The sequence below is a fragment of the Pezoporus occidentalis genome, unplaced genomic scaffold (genome assembly GCF_034315485.1).
Source record: "Pezoporus occidentalis ecotype Australia unplaced genomic scaffold, CSIRO_AGI_Poc_V1 ctg23, whole genome shotgun sequence".
In the NCBI taxonomy this organism is placed as follows: domain Eukaryota; kingdom Metazoa; phylum Chordata; class Aves; order Psittaciformes; family Psittacidae; genus Pezoporus; species Pezoporus occidentalis.
This window is the reverse complement of record NW_026914180.1, coordinates 3214573-3229882: the sequence shown is the minus strand read 5'-3', so window position 1 is coordinate 3229882 and position 15310 is coordinate 3214573. Positions and strand designations below refer to the sequence as shown.

The 15310-nt window shown below is 44.0% G+C and overlaps 1 protein-coding gene across 10 annotated transcripts in view; it reads left to right on the top strand.

The window, feature by feature from the left end:
* PRKAG2 (protein kinase AMP-activated non-catalytic subunit gamma 2) overlaps positions 1-15310 on the top strand; it is a 246664-nt gene that overhangs the window by 125084 nt on the left and 106270 nt on the right. The window contains exon 1 of one of the 10 annotated variants that reach the window (XM_062621422.1): positions 1850-2438. The exons of the other annotated variants lie outside the window; for them this stretch is intronic. Coding sequence (XP_062477406.1) covers positions 2333-2438 — 106 coding nt within the window. The 5' untranslated portion in view covers positions 1850-2332. Of the gene's footprint in view, positions 1-1849; positions 2439-15310 lie in introns of those variants that run through there. 10 annotated transcript variants of the gene reach the window in all.

The following is a 15310-nucleotide window of genomic DNA, read 5'->3' as shown; positions in this document are numbered from 1 at the left end:
CTGTCTTCAAATATATCAAGGGCTGCTCCAGAGCAGAAGGGAACAATCTGTTCTCCATGTGCATAGTGAATAACACAAGAAGCAGCGGGTTTAAATTACAGCAAGGAAGATTCAGCTTTGGACTTTGGAGCTGGTTTTCAAATGGGAAGGACTGTGAAGGTAGGGCATCGCTGTCATGGAAGTAGCTGGAGAGCTGGCCCATAAAATGTGCTTATGTTGAGAGCCAGAGCTTGTCCAGCTACTGCTACTGTCTCAGTCGTGGTGACACGAACATGGCATAAGGAAAGGAAGAGACAGTGAAGATGAAGTTTGCAGAGGTTACATGTGGTGGTCACACAAAGCCAGATGGGGTGTGAAGAACCTGACACTTCCTACAGCTCCATTAAAGCAAATATTTAAGTAACACTGACACTTTCCCCTTCAAATCCTTCAGTGCTCTCATTGTTCTGCCTGCTTCTTCTCTGCACTGGGTGAACAGTGAGCCTCAAGGGAGGGGCTGGAGAAAGGGCTTTCCAAAAGCACTGTGCTGACAGGTTATTTTATGTAAAAGATTGAATTTTGGTGAAAAGCACTGGGATCTTCATTTGCAGAGCTGAAACAGGGCCACAAAGATGGGGTAAAAAGAAAGTAGGAGGACAAGTCAGGGTGGGAAAGACTAGGAACAGCCTTAATTATTGTGGTTCTTCACTTGAGTATCAGTGAGAGCCTTGTCTTGTTAATAATTTGATTGGATTATTTTAGTCACTAGGTGGAAGAACAAAGGTGCCCAGGAGACTGTCTTCTTCCACAATCTCCATAGGGTAGACTGAGGGAAGACCCTGGTAGCTGAGGATGGCAGAAGAACCTGCTGTCATCTCTGCACCTTCTCTTGGAGAAAGTGATCTTACTGAAAGACCAGAGCTTGTAAGGAATCTGTGTTGATAAAGATGTTTTCTGCAGCATTCATGGCTGTTTTTTCTTTTCCTTTCTAATGATATTAAGTCTCAGAAGCAGCCATGGGCACAAATTAACAGGCATGCTTCTTTGTAGAAGAAAAATGTGGTATGACCTTTAATTCCTCTTAGGACTTAAAAAGATAAGACTCTCTTTACTCATATAGGATTTATATAAAGATCTGAGCCTCAAGTTCCAGTGATGTCCAGAGAAAAGGCTGGTGCTCTGTGACTAAAAAAAGCTTTTGATTTAACTGTACATTTACTGTAATCTTAGGGAAGTTGGCTATGATAGTTTGATCGTGCCTTGGTTCGTGCTTGCACCCCTTTCCAGCTGCTCACGATGCAGCCTGTGCTGATCGACCCTTTCCTAAAAATAAACAGTTCTAAATGTACCGACTCAGAGCCTAACGTAAGACACCCAGTCAGCTGGGATGAGCCACAGCCCCATGTTTGTCTCACTGAAAAGACCATGAGGTGGATTTCATTTTTGTTACAAACAGCCGTCCTGGGCACCGTTTGCTTTGCAAACAGCAAATTAGAAGTGAATAATTTCTGCAGAGCATATAGCTATGCCTAGCACAGGGAGGGCATGTTGCTGAAGAAAGCCCAGCCCGTCGCTCCAGCTACAGTTTCCAGAAGGTCTCAGCCTTCTTTTTATGAATCGGCAGAAGCTCATTCCCATTAATCCATTAGTCATTAGCCACGGAGGGCCGGGCATTTCAGAGCACACCGGCAGGCAGCTGGACTATGCTGTCGCTGCAAAGACCCAGCACACATGAATCAAAATAGTTGGGTGATGTCATGTCACGGTGCGAGCGTGCCCGGGACGCTGGCTGCCAGGAATTGTCTGTCCAGGGGTGGTTTCCTTTTACAGCCTGTTTAAAGGGTCATCATGCCGAGCTGCACATGACAGTTCCCTTCAAGAGAGCTTGTGGCTCCTTTGCATAGTTAGTATGTTTTAAATGAGGGAGCTTATCAGGTGGTTCCTGACCCTTTCCGCATGAACTGATCCACTGGGAAGCGTTGCTTCAGTCTGCAAGGCTTCTGACGGCTGACGGATAAGAGCTCCGTAGCTGCAAGCTGGGCAGACTTTGAACTTCTCCTATGTCCACAGATACTTTCAGGCAAGTTACTGGACACTGGAATTAAGGCTGGAAGTACCCGGCATGCAAGGTTTGGCAGCCTGCTGCAGAGTGGCTCTCCACGCAGACCACAGCCCAGCACCTCGGAGCTGAACCGCTGGCAAGCTGGACTTCTTTTTGCAGCCACATGATCTTCCCGGAGCTTTGTTTTTTCACACCTGGGCTTTTGGTGTAGGTGACACCTCGCCCTGCCCCTCGTGCTGCCTTTTGTTCTTCAATCCTGGGCATGACCGACAGCTGCTGCCGCACAAGCGCATGTTTCATCTCATGAAGCGTTTTGGTAGCTTTAGAGGGAGCAAGAAGAGAAAGGAGCAGTGCAAAAGCTTGGAGAGATGCCAGTCTGATCCTCGTGGCCTGTTTGGTAGGGACCCTCTGCATTATCCATCCGAAAAGGAGGGAGATTGGTGTTTGGGAGAGGGCAGCAAGTGGGGCATAGCAAATAACTGAGCAACAGTTTTGTGCTTCCTAGTTTCATTGACTGAATCGTGAAGTTGTGTGGAGGTTATTTCTATGTTAGTTTTAACCAGAGATGAACACCTGAGTGGACACCTTTAACACATACCAAATATAACCTTTAGCAAAAGAGTGATGGTATGGGAAGCTTTACAGTAAACACTAGGGAATACATTCAAAAGGGGCTATTGACTAATGTTACTTTAACTGAAGGATAGTAACTAAATGCTATGTTAGGGCTAACACTGTATATTGAAAGATTAATTTGAAGTAGAGAAAAATTGGATATCAACGGTAAGTAATGCATTAAAATCCATATCTTACTGATAATGCAGTTATCGATATAAGTGTGTTTGAATTTCAAACAGGGACCGTTCTCCATTTATCCAAAGCTTTTTCTGGTAACTAAGTATTAACTCCAGTACAGGCGCTGAGTTGTTTGTTTAGGAGTGTATCTGTCTGTGTATCATACGGGGATCAGCTGGCCACAACCTCACAAGAGCTTTTACAAATGGATCTGGCTGGTTTTCTTAAGAATAGTGGAGAAATATAATGTTTAATGCATTTCTGATATGGACTAATAGTAGCTGGTTTACAATTCTGGTTTACAACTCTGGGTCCTCGATGACCATGAGTGCTGCTCAGAGGTTCTGTCCTGCGACTAAGAAGTTTAAAACTGATGTTATACTGAATCAGCCACATAAGGCACCATTTAGAGAGGCTGACTTGTACAAAGTGTAGGCAAGGCTCTTTTTTACTCTCTATCAGTCAGGAGTCACTGTGTTAAGTCCAGCAGAATGACAAATGAGTAGTGTTGGAGCATATGGATGGTGTGGATACGTACATACAGATTTAGCGATGGGGAGTTGCAATTGATGGATGAGTGGCTACCCAGAAAGCTTGTTTTTCTATCATTTAATGTTTTGCAAGTTATTTAGTGGACATTTGTGTTGTTTTTAAGGTGTCTTTCTTGCAGATGCTTCTCCCTTTTTTCCTGTTTTGTACAGTTAAGTGTTTTTAAATCTAAGGTAACACTCCTTGTTCTGTATTCCCCTAAATCCATTCCACCAAACCTGCCTGAAGGTTTCTGCTGGAGTGGTAATAACGGCGATGTGAATGAGACATGACTCGGGTCTTTCGAGTTTAACAGTGTCAGCAAGATGCAAAAAGACCAGTAACAGAGTTTATGTAAAGTTTATCCCCATATTTCTAATTAAACCCCCTAAATTCTCACCTGGGCACAAACACATGGTTATCTGTTGATTGAGTGATTAATGGCATTCGAAACCACCCTCTTGTGGTTTCATTAGTGAGATGTGAATAGCCAATATTTGCAAAAGGATTTGCTGCTGGAAGCACCAAACATAGTGTTGTAACTCTGCTTCCTCGAAGTCTAACTCTAAACCCCTCCATTATCTTCCTCCATAGAGAAAATAATTTATCCTGCACCAAGAGCACTGTCTATATAAACTGTAATGTTTGTGACAGAGTTATAAATAATAGTTAGAAGTGTAATGCCAGAAATGCCAGAAAATATGCTCCTTCTTATCCTCATTCCCGTTAATCCAGCTCTGTAACTGACTCCGGTGGTACACAGTGAGCATTGGTCAGAGTTTTCTGCACAGTATTTACTCTGCGTACTTTGCAAATGCCATTCTTGTAAGAACGTGACCAGGTCAGCTCCCTGCATCGCATTTCCATCATGAACAGAGAGCTACCAAGTCACAAGAGTCAAAAAAAGCAAATGAGATGTGTCTGCCTGCCTTGGACACTGCTGCAGGGATTGCCTCTGCCATCCCAGCAGAGTCTGGATTCCTTTTGGGAAACAGGTTACACACTTGCAAATGCTTTTATTCCCCCCAAATGGCCTTAATCATTTGCAGGGCAAAGTAAAATCAAAAGCTTTGCATTATTTATTTGCATTATTTTCCAGATTTAATCTGTATCTCATAGCCATTAGGCCTTAATAAACACTTTCTGGGCAGCTTTCAAGTGAACTGTCAGCGCTCAGCACATTTTGTGATCAGTATTAGTGGTGTGCCAGAGCGCTAGAAGCAACCAGACTTGGTGGCTCATCACACACTGATGGATCCCATTTAGTTGTTGTCTGCCATCAGGGATGAGAAACGAATAACAACAATCCAACATGGGCTTTCCCACCCTGCTCTCACAGGATGGCCGTACTGCCACTGCAGCCTTGCTATAGCTGAATGAGCTTAGATTGTATTCAGGAAAGGGGTGGAAAAGGAAAGAAGAAGAAAAAGTCCCCTGATGACCCAGAAAAGGGATGCTCTCTCACCTAGTGTCATTGAGTCAAGAATTTCTGATTTTTCATGGCCATGTCTGTAAGTGTTTTAAGGAAGAGTCCTCTGGTCACTGAAAATAGGGTTGGGCCATTGCAGCTTCTTGTATTCACAGGGTTAGATACCATCAGGCCACTGCAACTGAAGTTATCAACTAGTACATTCTTCTGCCTATCAATTGAGCTGAACCCTATCCTTCCTCTGCAATGATGAAGAGGTTCACATCCTGGTAGAGAAGTGGAGGGTGGCATTACCAAGGATGAGCATCTCTAATTCCCTGGGTTTGGAGCCTTACAAGTCCTTTTACGCCAAGTGAACAGCAAGAAAAGACCTAAGCATGGCAAAGCAGAAGCAGAGAGGACACAGAGAGGGGAAATGGTAAAGTGTGAATGAGCACCAGGAACAAGTGAGAACAAGGATAGTTGTGGGGTGAAGGCAGCTTTGTTCCAGGAGACGAGCAGCCAACAAAGAGACCTCGAAGCTTGAGCTGTGCTCCAAACAGCAGGGAAGCTGATTTAAGCAATATGATTTAAGCAGGGCTGAGGATTACGTAAAATTTCTCCAGCCTCTGGGTCACCACCACTGTTTCCTCCTCCCTCTTTCAGCTGCTGCTTGCCTGTGCAGGGTTGCTGGCAGCTTCTCTGCCTGCAGCTCTTGCTGCAGCCTGGTGTGTTGTAAATAGATAGGCTCTGTGGCATTTCTGCAGGGGACAACGTTTTGGCCCCAGTGAGACTAATTGCAGTGGCCTTTAAAGGACACCATTTATTCCATGAAGGATTGAATGACACATGCAAAAGGTATAATGTTAAAAGTGCTTCTTCCCTACGTACGGTATGAGTGCCCAGTGAAGGAACTGCTTTGCAGCACATGTGGCTGCCATGACCCTAGCACTGCCTTGTGCTCGGCCATTTAGCCTCAAACCATGTCCTTTTGGAGGCTTTTAGCTGCACTAAAGTGCCCAGGAGCTTCTCCTTGCCCATGCTTCTCCTCTTGGGATTTGTTGCTATGGATTTTAATCAACAGGGGCCAATGCTGAGCCCCAACAAACCGGGTCCAAGGGACTCCAAGCAAACCTCAGTGCTGCCCCTTGGTCCCTGACCTGTCCCACCTCAATAGCAACCTTGATGACAATTTCCCTGCCAGCTGTTGTAATGAAGAGCAACTAAATTAGCACTAAATGAGGAGTAAGCCTGCTGAATGACTCATACCCAAATACATACATGGGCAAACATGCTTCCGCCTCGCCATGTGCACAGATCAGGCGAAGCGCAGGGGCTTGTTCCCAAGTCGCTCTGTAACTTGCTGTAGCCACGCTGGCAGCACTCAGTGTGTATGTTTTATCTCATGTCTCTGCAACTCCTGTGGGATGGAGGACTTCTGAGGCTGTAGAGCGGATCTGGGAGGTGCTATATTTTACAGTATCTCCAAATACTCAACCCAAGGAGAAATATGGGTACAGGTTGTGTGTCCAGCAAAGAAATCATACTCTTCCTTCCCGACAGCAGAGATGTGGCAACTGCATCAGTGATCACAACGAGGAGCTAATGTGCCATAGGATGAAACCAGCTCAGACAACAGTCCATGGGCAAGGTCCCAATAGCAGGTGGTTCACAACCTCTCCAAGTGCAAATGGAAACCCAGGGGATTCTTCAGCCTGGCTCACATCACCATTTATTGGCACAAGCCACGTTGTGGATAGTTGCAATGAAAACGTGTAGGAGTAGGACAGAGAAGCGACTACAAAAGGAGACAGGATTTGATCTCCTGCTTCTCCAGGCTGGGGAGCTGCAGCTCATCTGGCACTTTTCCCCAAAGTGGGTGATGCTGTTTGTGGGAGGAATGGAGCTGAGATGTTTATTTTTCTCATTGTGGTGGGAAGTTTGTGTTATGAGGCATTGGGGAAAAAATCAGGGTGGAAATGTTTCTGAAGAAATTAATGAGAGTGAGGAGGCTGCTGCACGTTCCAGAGGCTGCCTTAAACGAACTGAAGGAGCAAAATCCTGTTGCTTCTGAAAAGCAGCTTAAAACCACCAGCATCAGAGACCAGCCATGACAAACTGAGACCGCTTTGGTTTGTTAATGATTTTCTCTGCTGGTTTTCATGCTCTGCTGAACTGACAGTGATTTTAGAAAATGTGCAGCCCTGGCTGATGAGTACTGATTAATCTTGTACTACAGGAAGCTCTGAGACCTAGAAGCTGTGAAATTTCTGTGGCTGATTGTCAGGAAGGAGAAAAGCAGTGACGAGCAGGATGAAATGTTTGAGACTTTTTACTTTGCCGTTTTCTGCTTCCTTACAGTCACTGTGCATTCTGAAGCGGGGGGGGAAGGATTATGCCCATGACAATAGAATCAGCAAGGTATTTTGAAGGTATTTTATGTAATCTAGAAGAGGGCAGATTTAGATTAGATATTAGGAAATTCTTCCCTGTGGGATGATAATGCCTTGCACAGGTTGCCCAGAGAAGCTGTGGCTGCCCCATCCCTGGCAGTGTTCAAGGCCAGGCTGGACGAGGCTTGGAGCAACCTGGTCTAGTGGAAGGTGTCCTTGCCCATGGCAGGGGGTTCTAACCAGATGAGCTTTAAGGTCCCTTCAAACCCAAACCATTCTGTGATTTTATAATTTTCAAGCAGGTACCGGTAAAATGAGATAGAAATAAACCCCAGAAAACCTCCACTGATTCGGTGGAAATTCAGATAGAGGTTTACTGATCGGTGTGCTTTGCCCTGGACTCTTTCCCCTGCTCCCTCCCTGGTGCAGAGCCCAGTGTCCTCCCTCTGCAGCCCTTAAAGAAGACGTAGACTTTTTGCCTGCACAACAAATTGCCCGAGAATGCAAATCCTTCTCTATTTTCAAAGGAAGTTGTTATCTGTCTGAAGGGCAGGCTGTACATGGGAAGGTACAGTATGTTCTCAAGGCACCAAATTACAGATCAGTGCTGCAAATGAATCTGCCCACCCACACTTCTTCCCAGTCCTGCTCCAGGCAGCTCTGTGCATCTCCTCACAAAGTTTGATCAAAAATACCTATATTACTATAAATGACTGAATTACTCAACACTGACGTACTGTTATCAACAAAGTGGTGGGTGAGACCAGCAGGGCCAGCCTCCCATTTGGCAGGCTGTTTTACAAGCTACAGGTTTTGGGCAAGGAAAGCTCCCATCTGGGAGCTTATGGTCCTTGTTGGAGCTTATGGGTGCATGTGTCTGTCCTCCAGGCACAGTAGCAGCAGACTCCAGTGTTTTTGCTGTCTTAAGGATATTTTTCTTTTAATTCTGCTGCTATTCAATTGGTCTTATTTGGAACAGCAGGATAAACGTTATTCCTGAAAGACAGACTGAAACTAAAAGCAGATCTCGGGACTGAACCTAGCTAAAGTTGTGAAATGCAAGTACAGGGAGGGTTCATTGAGTTGGAAAAGGAGAAAATGAGAAAGAAGGAAGCTGGGCACTGTGAGTGAAAGTGGATGCAGATGCTGCCTGTATTTGAAACCAGATGATATTTATATATTTATCGGGATTTCCTTCTTCTATCCTTCACTGTTATCTTCAGGTAACAGGTCAGTTGTGATAAGTATCTAAGGCTGGAGCCTTATCTTGTAATACAATTAACTATCTGATTCATTTATGAGGTGAAAAGAAAATAATGTAGATAAGGCTTTCTTATATGATACTTCACTTTAGTGAGCACAGCCTGGCGTGCCCTCATGATGGATGCTGGAGGGTTACAACTGATGTACCAAAAATCACTGCAATTACTGATTTCTGTGCATCCTCTCACATCTCTATTGCACTGGATGGGAATAGTGTAGGGGTGATTTTTTCCTCTCCTTCTTTCACTTGCACTTTTCAAGGGCTCTGACTTTCAGAAGAATAGCTGTATGAGAAGATGTTACCCTATGCTGACTTTCTACTTGATTTGAATGGGCTAAGCTAGACCATAATTTATTTATACTCCCATGCATCTATATTACAAATCCTGTTGCCAGGCTTTAAAGGCAAGCCGAAATCTGTTTTCATGGCCTAAAATTCCACTTGGCAAAGGCATTTAGATAGGGGGTACATTTGTTTAATTAGAAATCAATGTTCTGGACTATTGACTCCTTGCTCAAAGTTTCAGTGACGTGCCCAAGAGTGCATTTTCAAATATGTTGTTAAGGCAGTTTGTTTGTCAGGTTTATTGGATCAGCAAATCCCAGGAATTACCAGGATTCAGCTGTTTTCTACTTTCACCTTTATTCTTGTCCAACCTAAAAGCAGTTTGAGGACTTAAAAGTGCTCAGAGTGGTGGGATTTAACATCTCAAAATTGTTTTAGCCATTTTATTGTCATTGCAGAGTCGTTCTGAATGCAAAGGCTTAGGTCTGGAGAGATGAAGGGCTGCTCTGTGAGATATCATTGTGTGCCTGGCAGGCTTGGCTTAGAAGCTTGAATTCTCCATGCCAGAAAGGTCACACAGCCTTACTTGGTTTAAGGACAGAGCCTAGTGCTGCATCACACACTTGCACTGAAGAGTTCCCATCCTGTCTTTTCTGCTCCTTCTTTGATAAACTCAGGGCAATTAAGCTGGAGGAGGAATAATAGAATTAGCTGACATTAATTAAGAGCATCCTGTTGTGTCTTCAGAGTTTTTCCTAGGCATTGGAAAACAGCTGCTTCCCAGTGCTGTGTTTTCTGTTGGGTAACAAGGACCCTTTTGACATGCATGGAGCTACAGTCACTGGATTGTTTAACAGATCCTGCCCATCTGGCCCCGCGGTTTTACTTCAATCAGTGCAAGAATTACAATAGTGTACGCAGGATTCTTGTGACAATCCTGCCTTTCCTGGCAGGCAATGCTCCTGGAGAGGAACAGATGATTTGTGCCATCCCTGCTGCTTGTATGTAGTATAATTGAAGATAATAAACAAGAATAGGGCAAGAAATCCTTTTAAGAAATATGGATGAGGCAGAAATGAGATGGAAAGTCAACTGGAGACAAAGTTTGCAATGGAGAAGCTCTTGCTGCAATAATAGTAACAAAAGTCTTGTGGGTGTTCAGAAGTGAGGATTGTACCAGTCTTCTTGAGAGAATGACTAACTTAAAAGGATGAGAAGCTGCAATAATGCTGTCATTTCCCCGGGAACATACCTGAATTTAGGCATGGTCAACATCCAGGGATCAGTATGGGGACTGATAATGTTCATTGGTAAGCTGGTTGGTGAGGTGAGTCTATGCAGCAGTACATGCCAGGCACTGATGACTGACTTCCAGTGAGAAGATTTGGGGGTTGTTGTGGATATAATCTGGAAAATGACCCAAAAATGTGTTGCCATTATGAATAGGGTGAACCACTGTCGTGGTTTAAACCCAGTCAGGCAACTCGTTCACTCACTTCCCCCCCTTTCTTGCCCTCCCCCTGCTCCCGGAGGGACGGAGAGGAGAATCGAAAAGAATGCAACTCCCATGGGTTGAGATAAGAACAGTTTAGTAACTAAGGTATAACACAGATCACTACTGCTACCACCAATAACAACGAGAAAGGAAGTAACAAGGGAAGAGAATACAACATCTCACCACCAACCGACCGATAACTCGCTCCCCCCCCCAGCCCGACCAAGCACTGACCGATACCTCCTCACCTCCTCCAACCCCGCAGTCCCAGCCCTTCCGGCTAACTCCCAGTTACCTCCTGGGCATGACGTGCTGTGGTATGGAATACCTCTTTGGTCAGTTTGGGTCAGGTGTCCTGTCTCTGCTTCCTCCTGGCTTCCCCTCCTCCCTGCCAGAGCATGAGGCTCACAAAGTCCTTGGCCAGACCAAAACATCAGGCCGAAAGTCAAAACACAGCACTGCACCAGCTACCAAGAAGGAGAAAAATGACTGCTACTGCTGAACCCAGGACAACCACATACTGGGCTGTGTTAGGAGGAGTGAAGCAGTCTGGTCAAGGGAGGTTATTATCCCGCTCCATCTGGTGCTGGTGGGCTGCACCTGAAATAGAGTGTCAAATTTCTGGTACCCCATCAGAAAAACGCTGGGAAACTGGAGAGGGCTTCCCTGGAGAACTACCAAGATATTTTGGGACCTAGAGCAGATGTTTGGGGGTCTGTGACGAAAGGATGAGAGAAGCAGCCTGCAAACACCTGAAGGGCAATTTCAAAGGTGGTAGAGCCAAACTCTTCTTAGTAGAGGCATATGGTAAAAGAAGGTGTAAAATATAAGAGTTTGTGTCTGAGGAGGGTCAGAATGGATGTTAGTAAAAGCTATCTCAAGAGGGTAGTGTGACAGGTAATTTAGAGAGGTTGTGGGATCTCCACCCTTAATGATTTTCAAGACTCAGATAGCCAAAGTCATGGCTGACCTGGTCTTGGTTAATACCAGACCTGTTTTGAGTTGGACACTGGAGAAGACCCCCCCAGTCATCCTTTCCATCAACATTTCTGTGATGCTCAGTTGTTCAGTTGCAAGGAAAGCTGAAATTGCAAATGTCCTGACTGCATCTTTTCCCACCCAATTCTCAATGCTGGCATAAAATTGTTCTTGGTTTGATGAATATTCAAGAACAGAGGAACTTCTTGGGTAGAGGCAGCTAGTGGTGCTTGTACAGCTGATTTATATCAGCAGAGCAGCAGCAGGAGATCACTGTGAAGACCATTCCCAACTCATTTATTGGGCCAACAAAGGCAGCAAGAGGTGTGTTTCCTATGGAAGGCACCCAGGCTGCCTTCTGGCTATTTCATTTACATTAAGCATCACCATGAGAGTTGTGGGCAGTTATTAATGCCCCCTTGAGCCGAGCAGTGTCTGGGCACCTCCAGCAGCTGCCCCACATTGGGTCATGTTCGTTTACCAGCCAGAGGAATTGCTGTGGGACTTGGTTTGTATCAGCTATGTGTCACTATAGCAACTCTTCACTTAACCAGTCTCTGCACTAAAAATAGATCACCTTGATCTCAAGGAAAGAAAATCAAAGGAAATCAAAAGGGGCAGTGATAGCAAGAGCTGCAGAGTTAGCTATTGACTGAAGGCTGAGGCATTTGAAACCTCTTACAAATAGTCTATCATGTAAAACAAACATTTGAGGGGAATCTATTTATCCAGAACCCCATTTTGTCAGTGGGTTTGAAGCTTTAGCTTATGAGAAGGATGTGTTTGCAGTTATCACCCAGCACACAGAGGATGCTGAAAACTGTGTGGGATGTTGCTTATCTTTGGTTAGGATGTGTAAGGGATCTTGTCTTCCAAGTAAGCTGATCTGCAGCTCTGTCATTAGACCCGATAGCCTCCTGTGCTCCTACATAAAAGTTACCGAAATCTCTACTCGTTTATGAAATTGTTATTGGTATCTGCAGAAATCTGCGAGGGATGCAAGCCTGCAAAAAGCTGAATGCTGTTAGCAAAGTTGTCACTAAAGCATCTTGAAGTTAATGGGAGTTGAGTGTTTCAGCACTTGATAGGGACAGGATCCTCTGTAAAGGAAGTGCAAATGATGCTTGATCTTACTTTTCCTCCAAACCCAGCTAGTGCTAACATCCGAAGGGAATAGAATAAATCCTTGTGAAGATAGGGCAGTAGGTGTGAAGGCAAAATAGTAACAAGATGAAAAGCTTACTAAGGAGCTACAGAATTCACTGAAAATGCCTTTGATCAGAAAAGAACCCAACTTGCATGAAGACAGCTCATATATCACAGGCAGTGTGTATGATGCTCAGGGAAGGGTTAATTTAGCTTCCAGAGATGACTGGAATTAGCATCATGTATTCAGCATTATCAGTCAGCAAGGGTTTGCTCTTGATAAAGGGCCAGATTATTTTAATGACCTTTTTGGGCTGACAATTAGCTGATATTAAAATGCGCAGGTACTCAGCCGTCCCTGCCCTGTATACTCTGATTCTTATTTTTTATTTAGTAGTATGAATTTTATTTTTTGTAATTATTTCATCTTCCTAGAAATAAGATAAGCAGCTTTTGATGGTGACATGCACCATCTCAGGAGAATACCTGTGCAGAGTTGGAGGGTTAGAGACAGTACTGACCCTCAAATCCCACCATTCTTTTCAAGCTTAAAGCATATTACTGCAAGGTAAGAAAGTAGAATTGGTCCTATTGCATTTTTTTACCTCACTTGAGATCCACTACTTGTACACCGTCTGGGGATTTGACCCATATTCTTCACTTCTTCACTGGGTGTTCTTTTTAATCAGCTTTGGAGCTGTGAAGGAATTGTAGTGTAAAGTAATTATAAATCCTAAGTGCATTCCCAAACAGCAGACATGGAGGTGTGAAAATAGAAAAGTAGTGGGTTTTAAACAGCAGAAAGTCATTCACTGAAAAAGTTCTGTGATGCAAAGCCCATGAGCCAGCCCCAGGCATGACTGCCCCTCTATCACTGTATTTTGGGGAGCAAGAGCTTCATCAACAGGCATGTTCGGACGAATGTCTCTAATACACCACCATTAATGAAGAGATGAGAACAAATGAACCTTGGTCACTGTACGTGCTCATTCAAAAACTTATGCAATCATAGCCAAGTCTTCTGGGGATGTTAGTTGCCATTACTGGAGGTGATAGCGCTATATACACCAAAAGGCAAAAATTCCCCTGTTTAGTGCTTTTACTTCCAGCTTCAGCCTGGCAGCAGACTTGGTACGGACACAAGATTTGCTGTAGGAAAAAGCAGTAAACTGGTTTTTACCTCTCTTAGATGGCAAGACACTTAGAAGGGCTTCTTCTGCCTCTAAAGAGGCTGCTGCTTCCACTGAGCTGCAATAAAAGTTCTCTCCTTACCCCAAAGCAGATGACAACTTTCTATTGCTGTCAGATTTGGGTTTATTTTCTTCTTTCCTAAAAGGATACCAGAGTTTTCCTTTATATCAACCAGCTCTTTCTTTAAAACTTTATGGAGATCCTTCCTGACAGTGGTAATAGGGAAAATTAGAGACATATGAAGTCTATTTGAACTTAAAACTGATGCGTGGAAAACCAAGGGTCTTACTGTAATTCCTTGCAAATTTTTCCCCAAGTAAACACCAGTCTGATACAGAGCACATAGCAAAGCAGCAAGTTCCCTACAAGAAAACCCAACAGTGTAAACTAACCTTGAGACGCAGGAGACTAATACATAAAAACTGCAATAAGACTGAGAAAAGTAATCCTAACCATGGAGACTTCTAGAGAATTTACTATGTTATGGGAGCATGCTGCCAGCTGACATGAAAGCCTACTACAAAAGCCATGAGTGAGCAGTCTTCTTTAAAATTTAATCACAAAACCATCTGGGAGATCAAGAGATGCTGCTTCTCTTTTGAAGGGAGCTGGTGGCTGGTCAGGACCTGGAATGATATACTCGGTGCTTGCTCTCAGCTGAAAACTAGATCTGTGAGGCTACAAGAATAAAGGGGAAAGTCAGCCTAAACTAGAAAAGAATTTGGCTGAAGAAATCATAACAGCAGAGGATTCTTTTTCTTTGTGTGGGGATGGGGAATATCATGAGTCTCATTGCAGCTGACCAGCTGCCATGGTAGCTTTGTGGTACTTCATCAACCCTGGGTAACCACATAGACTGCCTCTACTGCAGTTCCTGCTGTGCAAAATAACTACAGAAGCCAACTTTAGATTAGCTAATATCTAATTTAAAGGAGAATAGTAGTTCCTAACTGCCCTCTAATGGAGTTTGTAACTTACCTTGCTTTCCAGACAAGTTTTGCTGCTGTGCTGACACGGCTTATCCAAGTGTTGTGTTTAAAGGTGATTTGGATATGTCTCCTCTGCATTGCAGGCATTGCAATTCCAGCTTGCTTTTTTGTCCCTAACTTCCCTGATAGGGGTCAGGAATCAAGCAGTTTTCATCCTGTCACTGCTGTCGCAACATCTCATAACCATAAACAGGCCACGTAGATTTGGACTTGACTCTTCACGTTTCTGAAAACAGCAGCCTGAGCTCCCCTGTTCTAGACTCCAAAATAAACACAAAAAGGAAGACTGGACCTCAAAATGCATTAAATATTCAGTAATAGATGGAGCTTCTGAAAATCAAATGTAATGCCTGATGTCTTTCTGCATCTTGTTTTAAGGCCTTCTCAGAGACCCTTGACTATTTGGACTTGGGCACTACCACATCTTGACACACTTAGGGGGCTGAGAGATTTTGGTTAATAGCATGGGTAACTCCTTATCATTGTGTTATTCACTCAGTCTTAGAATATCTTTAAAAGATGGGCACCATGGGCGTATCATTTTACGAATGGTAAAGTTTAGGCTATAGAAAATTGTTTTGTCATAATCAGAGAGTGGATGGCAGTGGAATCTCACACCTTCTGCTTAGGTGCGAGATTACGTAACTATTTTTTACTGCTTTGAATGTCATTTTCAAGTAGAACATAAGAACAAATGTACCAGGTCAGGCCATTTATCCACCCAGATTAGTCTCTTTTTGTACCAACTACCAGTAACACAAGTACAGGGAGTAGTGTAAGAACAGGACAAGAACATA